General features: G+C 42.0%; 1 protein-coding gene across 4 annotated transcripts; it reads left to right on the plus strand.

The window, feature by feature from the left end:
- The first annotated feature begins 1901 nt into the window (after nt 1-1901).
- Nucleotides 1902-10482, plus strand: leng8 (leukocyte receptor cluster (LRC) member 8). 4 transcript variants are annotated; one of them, XM_086218314.1, is made up of 16 exons: nt 1902-2048; nt 2165-2295; nt 2744-2876; nt 3043-3183; nt 3363-3440; nt 3798-4221; nt 4457-4628; nt 4711-4881; nt 5107-5352; nt 5437-5595; nt 5725-6019; nt 6285-6386; nt 6494-6562; nt 6660-6789; nt 6876-7083; nt 7174-10482. In XM_086218314.1, exons 2-16 carry the CDS (start codon nt 2255-2257, stop codon nt 7334-7336), a joined length of 2532 nt encoding a protein of 843 aa, XP_086074440.1. In that variant the 5' UTR covers nt 1902-2048; nt 2165-2254; the 3' UTR covers nt 7337-10482. The 4 variants fall into 4 exon arrangements, with proteins under 4 accessions (XP_086074440.1, XP_086074439.1, XP_086074441.1 ...); XM_086218313.1 differs by having other exon boundaries at nt 1924-2072; XM_086218315.1 differs by having other exon boundaries at nt 1925-2072; nt 2168-2295.
- Nucleotides 10483-12966: the final 2484 nt, after the last annotated feature.

The raw sequence follows: 12966 nt of genomic DNA on the forward strand, positions 1-12966 counted from the left end.
AGTTGTTGTCTCACAGGCTGCCTCAGCTACAGTGTGACTGATTATAGGGGGAGAAAAATGCAGGCCATCTTGGCAAGCCGCACTGTAAAGTTACTGCGTGAAATATTGCATTCATAGGTTACACACAGACGGCTAAATATTTTACACCTTGTGTTACATCTTAACTCAAAAAATTCCAAGCCCTTTTGAAAACCACTCTGGTTTCATTCGTTGAACACCACCTGCGTGATGGCTGCAGGACCTTGTGAGGTCACCATTCTGTTTGAGTTATTTTAAACAGCAGTCATCCATTCTGTGATCTCATAACTTGACTGTGATCTTGTGACAGAGTGATGATTTAGACATACATGAAGACAGCGCATTTCATTGGCAAGAAATTGTAACTTTACTGGCACAGCATTACGCTGACAACTGTTAGTAGTCTTGTTGTAGTTCATAAACTGATTGTTCTTTTTTGTTACTAATTTTTTATGTTTTTCACTCTCAGATATTTATATTTGATGTGGATGATAATATTCTAACATTTTTTTCATCAGACCCCGATGCGTTAAACCTGTCTTCAGTTCGCATCAGTAGCGCTAATAGACTTTTCTTCATTTACAGTTCACTAATAGCCAGGTGAGCCGTGTCACTTACTGCGGTGAGAGCAAACAATGCTCACATCCATATCCACCGTTGTGCAACTGATCAGTTTAGTTTACCGTTCATTAAAAAAGTTCAGTACATTCAATGATCCTTTCTATTTGTAGATAGTGTCACTTATCTCCAGCTCCATTCTCACATGGGCTAATCAAACAAAAAGCTATACCTGGACTTGGAGTACTCAGATTACTTTTTTTGTTAAAGCTTGTAATTAATGCGTTAAATTTGCAATAAAAGTTTGCAGTTTTGAGCTTTTTTAAATAAATAGAGTGTTTGTGTACAAAGTCCCAGGAGCATTGACTCAATTTCTGTTTATCTCCCAGCTGGTGTCTTAACTATCAGCTGTCAGTAATCAGTTATTAACTTTTCTAAATAAGTAGGTTGTTTGTGTACAAAATCCCTGGTGCGTTCATACTCTCACTTTCTGTTTCTCTCACAGCTGGTGTCTTAACAACAATCAGTGGCGGTGTCGAAGACAAGACGGTGTTTATATTGTGGGAGTAGTCACAAAAGTGGTCAGAACGTTAGAATGAAGCAAGCTTCGGCTGTGCTTTAAGTGTCTCTCATCTGAAACATCTTCAAATTTACAGCTTCTCGACACCGGTGCTATAACTCCAGAGTAGCAAGAGCTTTTATTCCACAACAGAACTTCATAAACACACAGAGGTTTTGAAAATTGTGAATAGACTTGACATGCCCTCTAAATCACAGGAAAAAAAGAGAAGGAGGTATATGGGGAGGAGATTTACTCCTGGTTACAAAGCGGAGCAAATGCAACCACAAATAATTGCAGAGAATCTATCTGTCAGTTGGGTAAGTTGCTCCTAAATCCTCTTTCATATGTACTTGTATGAACATTTTTTTTTTTTTATAGGTTACTTTACATGCAGGTTTAACAGTAAAATTATCTGTATATATACAATTTATACTATATTTACAATACATATTGTGTATATACAGTATATTATCCGTAAGTACTAATATATGCTATATATAGTTTAGGATACTGTATATATACAATAAAAAATTAGTTACCAACTGTTCAAAGCAAATTCTTGACAGAGTTTGGGAGTAGAACTCTCCGTTCGTTGCCTCACAGGCAGAGCGAGCCAACCCTATCGAATGATTGACAGGCAAAAAGCCGAATGCAAATTTGGAATGAACCTAAATGAGGTAATGGATTGGTGGATTAGGTTTGCAGGGTGGGACTAAAACGTTGCCTGAAAGTATGAATTCTGGGTAACAAAACAATAGTTTCTTCTGTTAGTGCGTCACTGGGTTGGCCAATTTAACCGATCTGCCATTTTGTATCTGAGCAGCGGTGTCAGACGAAGTTGGTGGTTTGGGAAGAAGGAAGTGACTTTGCCTGTGTTCACTGCATTTTGAATTTTGTAAATTTAATCGAGGTTTGTCATTGTTTGACTTAGTAGGTAGGTAGCTTTAGTCACGATTGGTGGCCTGCTGACTCGTAATCAGACAGGTGAGCTTCGTGTCGGACCTAATCCCGTGAATCCTCTTTTAGCAGCAGCAGCAGATTGCTAACAACGTTAGCATAGCTCCCCACCACTCTCCCAGCGTTAGCACTCCAAGGCTAACATTGGGCAGAGGCGAAATGGCGGCCAACGCGACACAAGCAAACACAACAGCTAACTGGTAGGTCGCCTTTTTCAAACCAATACCAGACCCCAAACACACCGAGTCGCTTCACGTAATATAAATTTTGATTACGTTAGCTCTTAATCAGGAGAGAGACGGCTTGTCTTCATTTTCAGTTTCTGATGTAACGTTAGCTTAGCTGTAGTTGAGGTCACTGTTGACAAGCACATCTAGCTACATACAGGCCTCAGAGTTGTTTTGTAGCGTACTGGAAGAAAGATGAATAAAGCTGACGGTTATGTCTTTACGTAGATAAATATCCTTTACAGTCAGGCGTTTAACAGAATTGTATGTTGGTAAAGGCAAGTTAACTGATTTTTGTTTATGTCTGATGGCGAATTCTTTCCGTTATGCATTAGTTATCAAACCTTAAGGTATGTAAGCCGGTGTATAGTTCATTTGGTTTTGGGCAGCCTTCATTGTGAAATTGTGATCATAACCGCAGGTCCTATGCCTCTACTGGAGAGTGTCAAGTCCATGAGAACCCAGAATGGGAGAAGGCAAGACAAGCTCTTGCTTCCATCACCAAGAGCCAGAGTTCCTCTAAAACTACACAAGCCAATAGGACAACAGCAGAGGTAGAGAAGCGTGTCCTTTTCAGACCTGTCAAATGAGAGATTCAGCAATTCGGATGACCTTTTTTCAAGAAGTCTTGCTGTGGTGTTAGCTGTGTCCCTGTAAGATGACCTGCTCCTCTTACTGAATCATAATGTGATGACCATTTGTCTGTATGTGTCATTTCAGGCTGGTCAATTTCAGCCAGCAGTTACTGACTCTGCTGCCCTTCAGCACCAGCAGCAACAATACTATCAATGGTTCCAACAAAGTCAGAGCCAGTATTCTGGATACTCATATCCCTATAACTACTACTACCCCATGAGTTCAGTGAGTACAAAAATGAATTTTGGAAGTATTAATACTACAAATGTACATAACTACAAATTATTAAAACATACTTTTAGTGTTCTGTGTCTTAAAAAAACAACGTTGTGAGGGGGGAGTGGATGGGCGGGCCTGTTGTGTCACTTCCACAAAAATTACTTTGGCTGTCTCTGAATTTACAGTATGGTTCTGCATATCCCCCAAATCAGTATGGTGTACCCCCAGGAGCTTACCAAGGAACCCCAACGTCTAACGGACAGGTATATTTTTAAAAAAAGCATTTTATAAGTATAATCTGTTGTAGCACAGAACTGCAACTAAAGACCATTGAATTTTTGTACTGCAGACTCTCTTGGTTTCAGAATCAGAGATTTAACTGATAAGATTATTCACTTAATCTGTTGCTTTTGGAGTAACAGAAGTCTCTAGATTTTGAAAAATGAGTTATAGTTTTTCCCCAAAATGACCTCATCCACTGGACCAGAAATGTCTGCTTCATCAAAAATCAGTCATGACTTGGTTCTCATGACTTGATTTCTGAATAACATGCTGAAAATAATTTAGATTTTCTCAAAGTTTCTAACTGCAAAATGGTGTTCCCATATTTCTGTCTACAGCCTCCTCCTGTGCCTGGAATGGAAGATCAGCCTCCCAACTACCCCTCACAACCACAACCTGCTCCCCCTGCAGCCCCTCAGCCTCCCCAAAGCCCAACCACCTTAGAGAACCCCCCTCCCCCTCCACCCCCACCCATCCCTCCCCCACCTAACTCCCAGTATCCCCCTCCTCCCTCACAGAATGTTTACAATACCAACACCTCCATTCCATACCCACCTGGTGATCCCACTCAAATGCAAGTCTACAATCACACCCAGGGACGACCTAATTATGGTCAAGGTTTCCCGACCCAGAACACATACCAGCCTTCACAGAATACCTCTCAGCAGCAGCCAGGCCAGTATGTTCCTGGACTGGGCAGAGGCGAGGCCAACAAAAACAAAAACCAAAAGCAAGGACAGCAACTTTGGCATCGCATGAAACGTAAGATTTCAACTCTTGAAACTTGTTAGGCAGCTTCTACAGTTTGTTTCTGCAGCTGTAATAATGCGACATACTAGTCCTGTCCTTTACAACATACCATTGCTTCATTACTTTTTTACTTTGTTCGTTTCTGGTGAGGGTATGAATTCTTAAATATTATATTTATGGATTCCTGATTAGGAAAAAAAAACTCCATTTAGTTTTCATGTATTTTTTGTTGTTGTTGTTTACACAGAGTCACCAGGGACTGCTGCTGTCAAATTCAATATTCCCAAGAGGGCCTATCAGGTACAGTGCTCTGCAGTTTCCAATCAGACTTTCCCTCCAGGTGAGCAGCCCTCAGGACTGAATCCAGCACCGTCATCTCCTGCTACTGCCAGTGCTGCACCAGGAACGGCTCAGACACGGTACGAACTGAAACCTGTTTAAATTGACTTTTTTTCTTTAAATTTTTGTGGAAAAGTAGCTAACCTGAAATGTTGTCTCCAGACCTCAGGACTGGCCCCAGACTATGAAAGAATATGTGCAGCGCTGTTTTACAGCCTGTGAGACAGAGGAAGACAAAGATCGGACAGAGAAGGTGCTGAAGGAAGTTTTGCAGGACCGGCTGAAGGATGGTTCAGCTTATACCATTGACTGGACCTGTGAGCCATTGCCAGAGTAAGTTTAGATTTGAAATATGATGCAGAAATTCCCTTTTTTTCTTTTTTAAATCATGGTTTTGTTTGAGTAAAGATGTGTGATTTGTTGACATTTTAAAAGGCAACAAACACGCTTGATGTGTTAGTTTCCTTGTCAGCTATATCGGAAATGAACTACTTATCACTGTTAATCATGTTGCCTTTAAGTTGCACACATATTTACAGCTGCTTTGTTTTTTTCTAGTTTGAAGGTAAAGCAGTCTCGTTGGGAAGCTGTTCAGTCCCAGAGAAGCATTGATGGTTTGATAAATCGTGGTGCAAGTACAACCACCGCCCCTCGAGGCAGGGGTGGTGGACACAGATTGGGCAACTACAGGAATATCTTTTCTCAAAGAAGCACATCTTCTAGTTCTTCGCAGTCTTCCTCTTGCTCCCCATCCCCCTCCCACAGTAGATATAGGGACCGCAGCAACCAACGGCATCGGCGCAGGTACGATACATGAGCCCAAAATTTCTGTGGACACTGTGGAGCCCCAGGGCATTTCCTTTCTAAATGTCTTGTGTCTGTTATCAGTGATTCTGGCTCACAGTCAGACAGCAGTATCTCCAGTGACCTCCGACCTCAGCTGTCAAGGCGGAAAGGAGGTCGTGGCCGAGGTAATGACAGAGATCGAGGTCGCAGCAGTGGAGAAAGAGGACGAGGAAGAGGTGGAAAAGCCAACAGAGGGCGACGGTAATAACAAATTTAAGATTTATTCTCTGATTTGCCTAACTGGGTTTTTAAATGCTCAGTTGATGAATGAATGTCTTACTTCTCTGCCACAGAAATGGATTCGAAATAACCCCTTTCTTGTTCCCCTAGAAACATGGATGACAGCAGTTCAGCAGCCAATAAGAAGAGGAAAGGTGGCAATGCTGGTCTGGATTTCCATGATCCTAACAGAGAGGCAAAAAAGCAGAGTAGAGCAGCTCGTTTCCACAAGCAGCTTCGCACAGAGCCTCTGGTTCTCTCTGTCACTTCGCTTGATCTACCTGATGGGACACAGGAGGGCCTCAGCTGGGAGGACTGTCCCATTGTTGGAACATGTCAGGACATCACAAAGCCTTACCTCAGGCTCACCTGTGCTCCAGACCCCATCACTGTCCGCCCCGTCCATGTAAGTTTTACTCTGCTCTTTGCACTCTTGCTGTAGTTTTACAGTTTGGAGATACATTTTTTTCCTGTCTGAAGACAAGGGAACACCTTTATACTTCTTAACAGTTAGCTTTTAAAAGTCCTAATAAATTTGTGGAAAACTGGGGGCGCAGGGCAGGGCAGTGCAGTGCCATCTTATGAGCACATCTTATGTGTGCTGTTCTTTTGCTCCATCTGCCATGATCCAGACTTTGAAAATTCAAATTCTGATTCTAATTGTTTCTTAGGTGCTGAGAAAATCGTTGCAGGCTGTGAAAGTCCACTGGAAAACCCATCAGGACTACGCTTATGCTTGCGAACAGATGAAGTCCATACGACAGGACCTCACGGTTAGTTCTTTGTATATATGTATTTTGCAAACTTGTTTTATTCTGTAGTTGTTTTCTCATGTGCCTACCTGTTTTTTGAAAATTTGGCTTTGTGCTCAACATTGCAGGTCCAGGGAGTTCGTACTGAGTTTACAGTGGAAGTGTACGAGTGTCATGCACGCATTGCTCTGGAAAAGGTGAGGCAGCTCTCTTTAATTGGTACTGTAGCAACTCTTGGTCATGAAGGTGACAGTTTTCCACAGCGATGCTCAGCACCTGCCTGCTGTTTTTCAGGGTGACCATGAAGAGTTCAACCAGTGTCAGACCCAGCTGAAGGCTCTGTATAAGGACAATCCCTCAGAGAACATTGGAGAGTTTACAGCATATAGATTGCTGTACTACATCTTCACAAAAAACTATGGAGGTATGTCAAGACTTGTTCTGTGTTACTATTACATACACACCTGTCCTTAACATATTCAAATTATGGCTGTTTCTCTCACCCTTTAGATCTGACCACTGAGTTAGTGTACTTGACACCTGCACTACGGGAAGATGTGTGTGTGGCACATGCCCTTGCACTCCGTGCTGCCTGGGCATTGGGAAACTATCGGCGTTTCTTTAAGCTGTACCTGGAAGCCCCACGCATGGCTTCATACCTCATTGACAAGTTTGTAGAGAGGGAAAGAAAGGTTGCACTTTGGGCCATAGTCAAAACGTAAGATGTCCTCAAGAAAGGTACTTCTGCACACATGAAGTCCAGACGATGAAGTTCTAACCTGTATGTCTTTGTTTCCTTTGTCTGCAGGTTCAGGCCTGACTTGCCGGTGCAGTATGTGCAGTCCGCTCTGGGCTTCTCTTGCTTAAACTCATGTATGGAGTTCCTTACTGGGTTGGGTGTCACCTTCACCCCCTCAGACCCCCAAAAGCTAGACTGTAAAGCCAGCACAGCCACTTTGGCTGCTTCCTGAGGGGGTTGTGGTAGCACAATGACGAGAGATGCTTAGGGGCCAGCACGGATTCTGAATGTTGAATGCAATGCACTTCAGACACTCAGCAAGTTCTGATACAGTAGCTGAAGACACACAAGCATATACAACCCACATGCAAAGATCATTGCTGTAAACTCCCATAAGACCAATAATTCTGAGTGCAGATGTAATTTTCTAACGCTCAGATAAAAGAATAGTTTTGGGGAGGATAGCTGCACACACTGTCGCTGCCTGACACTCAAGTTGTCTAGATACATTTATGATGCCAGAAAAATCAAGCTATCAGTTTGGATTTTGGATATTCCTCAGCTGCTTCCATATCTCTACACATAGAGGCCAAGAAGTCACACAACCAGATCAGGGTGGCGCTCACCATCATGGTTCCTGTTCCTTTACCGCCATCAGATGTCAAAGCTAACAGTGTTCTGTTATGTTTTTTCCTCCCTCAAGTCAACAGCTCCAAGATGAGAAGTTTCAAGCTACATCAACCAAAAGAGGAACGCATACAGCTGCTCTTCAGGTCATTCGTCCAGTGCTCTCCTGGCTGAAGTCGAGCAGAATCAGGTCAACCTTAATGTTTTCCTCTTAGAGACTGTGAAACCATGCCAGGAAAAGCTGTCCGCAGGTTGCCTGAAAGACGAGGTTTTGTATCTCCTGCCCAGTTCCTCAAGGTATCTCCAGTCGGTTGCTCATCCTGCTCCTTTTCCCAACCATAAAGCTCATTAAAGCTATGGACTGAATTCTGAAGAGCGGTGCCAGATTTTAATCAAGTTATATTTCTCCCTCTTGCTATGGAGTTATGAAATGCTTGGCCAGCATTGGGGGAAAAATCTGATCTGATGAGCATTGACTTTAAGAATGTTAAGTGTTCTTCACCAAGGTGAAGAAACCCTGGAAGCTGAGCTCCGTCTTCAGTCCCGAAGCAGCCAAACACAAAGAGGGAGTATGCTTCTATTGCTCAGGTCGAAGTCCCTGCACTGGTGATGCGCACGCCTCATCGTCCGTGTCGCTCATCTTTCACCTCACCAGCTGTTACTCAAAACGAACAGAGGCAGCGAAGTTGCAAATGTGAGATAACAGCTGAAGGTGAATCTTGCGTGGTGGAGCGGCAGAGGACCCTTGCTGCTTCAAGAGATCGTGACAGAATGCGGTTTGTATGGTGTTATGGGTAGTCGGGGACAAGGACCCCTCTGGAAAGGCATGGATCACTCGCCACAGCAGAGTTGATGCTCACATTTCCTCCTTGTAGTCTGGTGGTTAGTTGGAGGGAGAAGGGTTGGACAGCAGTTAATGACCTCTTTGTCCTGACAAAAGTAGAGAAAAATGGAGCGACACTGATGTTTGACTGGAATTTTACTGGATGATATTTGTCGATGAATTAAGAAGGGCAAGGCTTGGCCGTACCTTCTGCCAAAAGCAGTAAAGATCTCAGCAATTTCACTGCACATGCTTGTGTGGATGAATGTATCATAGGCCACTAAAATGAATCCAATACATTCTTTTAATCACGCGATGAAGTATTCTTGGCAAGAGCAAAGGGTTGTTAGCCGATGTGGACAGTATGTTGACACACAGTAGCGCGCTGCATTTTCCACACTCTGGAATTTCGGAACTCGTTCTGTATAGAACCTTGTCATCCTAAATTCTTGAATGGAAGAATTTCCAGCGTCCGATGTGATTGCTGGTCCTTAAGAGATTAATTGAGCCAGTTATTTTGTTCAGTTAATTGGGATAGACACCGCTCCTTTTATACGGGGATGACCATTTTTGTGATGCTCCATTATTTGTAATTGGATCCTTTATACATTTGTGTGCTGAAATTGCAGTATAGTTATTCATAATTACTTTTTTTAAAAATTCGATCAGTATTATCTCCAAATGTTGAGCCAGAGGTAACTGTTTCGCACAGTCTACTTGTTTATTTGTTAATAGTTTGATTGTAAATATTGTATGAAGTGAAAGCTATTTCTAAACTGTTGGGATGTAGTGTAGGTGGGGGGGGGGTGGTCACACATGGGTAAGTGTTGTTTTCTTTGGGTATTATAATTCTACGAGCCGTGATGTGACTATGTAAATGCTGACAGGTCTGGCTTGGGATGTTCTTAGATCAGTGTGTGTTGTGGAGGAGTTGGTGGGAGAGTCACTGATCAATGAATTCAAGTAACTGGACACCTAGAATCTGTAGAGGTACAAAACAAAAACGTGATCGACTGAGGACCTCTGTGCATTTGCTACGGAAACTTTTGACAATTTACCATGATGTAATGGCAATTGATCTCAACATGTTTTCTTTCCTCCCCCCTCCCCTCCCCTCTCCCTCCACCTCACCCCTCCCGCCCTCTTTGCTCTTCCCCTCCCCTCGCTCCCCCTTCCACCTTCCTCTTAAACACCTGTCAGACGGCTCATTCTTCAGCTGGCAACTCTGCTGCATTGCAAGAGCTCACGGAGGGATGATGAGTGGGCGAACCTCCTCCAGACACCAAGCGGAGGGAGTGAATCGTGAGCAATCAAAGTCTGTTTGACCCACTCACTCAAGTTGAAGCCATACAGCTGATAAAATAAATGGGAGCCTCGCAAAATAAAGTGGAAAATGTTGATACACTGCTAGTGTGATTGCCTGCTAACCCAAATCTCATCCAATGTTTTTCTTTTTTAAAATCCTTGTATCGTTCCTGTTAGATTTTTAAATGGATGTTGAATGATTGTTGTTTGTCCAGAAGCCTTTTGAGTAATACACCAACATTTGTCTAACTTTTTTTTTTTAACCTAACACCCCCCCACCACCACCACACACACACACACACGCAATTATTCAGTCAAATATCAATTGGTTTTTGTGTGTGCCTGATGAGCCGAACTGGAAATTAACAAACGACTTTTTTTTTCTTAAATTTCACCTACATTTAGTGGTTTTATTGTCTTTTTTTCTTAATTTGCAGTCTAATTCAGGCAGATTCTCTCAACTGTACAATGTTTGCTCCCCAGCTGAGAAACAATTTGAGCGTGATGAGTTTGAGTGTTGAATTGGTCTCAGGTTTACAGCACAAACCTGCCCAGTTTGGGTTTTTTTTTGTTTTAATTTAATTGATTTTTTTTCTCCTTTTTTTTTTGTTGCACAAAGTTTACTCTGAACAACTAACAACACATTTTCATGTTCAATGTTTTTCCTCTGATGCCTGAGTCATATTTCTAGGATTTTTGCTCCTGTGTACTCTGTATACCTCCATCAGTCTTTGTTAGTTCCTCCTCGCTATCTGACAATGAAAGAACACCCATGTCCCTCACTTCAGCTGTCCTCATTTCCTTGATCTCATCCTCATTTGAATCTCTCTCTCTCTTCCTGCATGCTGTCCTCTCCTCTCTCCTCTCTCCTGACTCACCAGTAAAAGTTCTCTTCTCATTCGTTTCCTTTTACGTTGAGTATGTTCAGTCACTAGTAAGTATTGTATTGCCTCAGTTTGATAGTTTACATTGCAGCTGACTAACAACTGAAGCTGAAAGTTGATCTGCAATGCCTCATCCCCCATCCCCCCTCCCACCTCTACAGATTTGACTTGAGTCACTGCATTTTTTTGTAAATGTGTACATAATATCTTTTTGAGAAAATCTAATAAAAGTATAAAGGGCATTGAGTGTGAAATGTTTTGTTTTTAAATTTTACTTCCAATGACTTGACAAGGTTTTGTATTGCGTGGCTCGATAACTCAGGTATTTATCGTCAGATTCTGACAAAACTGAAGTTTACCAGAGATGTGTTTTGGTCCATGGAAGCGATTAAATGCTGAGGTTTTGGAGGGAGTCCTCGCTGATGGGGGGGAAAGGGAGAAAGTTTCCATTATCGATTACTCATTTGTTAATAGTGGGAAAAATATTCGTGGAGTTTGGTCTATCTGTCGTGATTCTTTTGGGTGTGTTTATAAAGTTTAATGTAGGTGGACCAGCTAACAGGGAAAAACGAATCGAGATGGAATCAGATGGCAATGAGATGTTGGGGAATAGGGGCTCTTACTCTGAGACGACCGTGTTTGTGCTACATTTCTTCACAAATTGTGATTGAGTCATGCTAAACTTGCAAAAATCCTATGGTGTTTAATTTCATTACGTGGCTCAGAATGAATGTCGCAAATGTTGAGCAAGGGGTAACAGAGAATGTGTTCTGTGCCGTATTTACAGATGCAACTGAAGGTTTCATTGGCAACTGCAAGGAGAGACTTCTTGTAAAAGCTTCATTCATCCCAGGAGGAGGAATTGGAAATTATTCCAGGATGGTTTTGGTTGCAGAATATCATAACAGATTGGTGGCGCGCTGCCCTTGACGGACATCTTAACTCAGCGTATTTCTTGTTGAGTCATGTCATTCAAGCTGTACTGAGGATAAAAATAATTGAGGCTGCAAGAAAATGAAGCCACATGAGAAGATTCAGGTTTTGCATGAACATTTAATTGTGAAATGCTGTACAGTTGTAGCGAGAGGCAACTGTGACACTGAAAGACTGGAAAATGGCACGCTGACAATTTCCTTCTGGATTGTTCGATCTATATTTAATGACACTGTAATTTCAGCATATTCAAGTCGATGGAAAAGAACATTCTTGTATCACGTGAAAAAAAATAATAATAAAAAACAGTCAGACATAAAAATGTGACCCAAAATGAATAGATGAGAAACGCTATAATGGATAAATTGCATGCAAGAAGTTAAAAAAGGTAAGAGAGACTGGCAAAGAAGTCAGCTCAAGAATTTCAGTTAAAATGAGACAGAAAAGCAAAGGAAACAAAAAGCAGGAAAGAAACTGAGGGTTAAGTAATTTTCTGGAAGTGGCTTGTAAGAGGAACAGATGTGAACAAAGGAGTCCCTTCATAAACCACTGATGAAAGAAAGCCTGCTGAGCTTGTGTTTATCATCATGAAGTTATTTCATTTAAGTAGGTCTGTGTCACTTTAACGTTAAATCTGTACGATTAAAGGTTGTCGCATTTCAAGATCGTTTTATGATTGAGCTTGCGTACAAATCTGTAAGTAGCTCACGCATGGTAAATAAAGCCGTTTATCATCGCCCCTCCGTTCAGTTGAGAGCTTAAAAAGTTGAGAGTCAGAAACTAAAGCTAGAGAGTCAAAAGAAGAGAAAGGAAAGATGCAAAACTGAAATATAGAAATAAAGTCAGAGAGAGAGCAAAAGCTAATATATGAGCGAGGAAACAAAGCAAAGGCTGGGCTACATCACACAGAGGCAGAAGAGAGGACAGAGCAAGAGGCATCATGCAAAAGAACACATCACAAGGAGAGAAAAAGACAGCAGAGACGTGTTAAGCAAGAGAGAAGATGGAAAAAAAACAAATCTACTTTCATAAATTGGGGCACAACAGCACCTACTTAACAAAAGACTGCAGAACGTGAATCACACCAGAGGGTCAAGAAAAAGAAAATACAGCAGAAGAAGACAGGCTGACACTAGAGTTCAGTTTGTGTTTAGCAAAACAAAAATAAGAGGAGTTAACACCCCCCCCCCCCCCCCGTCTCTGTAACAACATCCAGTCTGGAGAGCACAAAGAAAAAATCAAATCAAATTCGAATCACAATGATAATAAATAGGATATTTTAGTCAGAAT

This window comes from Aulostomus chinensis, chromosome 11 (genome assembly GCF_037954235.1).
Source record: "Aulostomus chinensis isolate RoL2024-O1b breed Wild chromosome 11, RoL_Achi_v1.0, whole genome shotgun sequence".
In the NCBI taxonomy this organism is placed as follows: domain Eukaryota; kingdom Metazoa; phylum Chordata; class Actinopteri; order Syngnathiformes; family Aulostomidae; genus Aulostomus; species Aulostomus chinensis.

Excerpts from the sequence above, each read along its gene's own strand:
- leng8 (XM_086218314.1), top strand. The coding sequence starts at position 2,255 with ATGGCGGCCAACGCGACACAAGCAAACACAACAGCTAACTG. Across the intron at positions 2,877-3,042 it reads CCAATAGGACAACAGCAGAG|GCTGGTCAATTTCAGCCAGC; the intron begins GTAGAGAAGCGT and ends GTGTCATTTCAG. Across the intron at positions 4,882-5,106 it reads ACCTGTGAGCCATTGCCAGA|TTTGAAGGTAAAGCAGTCTC; the intron begins GTAAGTTTAGAT and ends GTTTTTTTCTAG.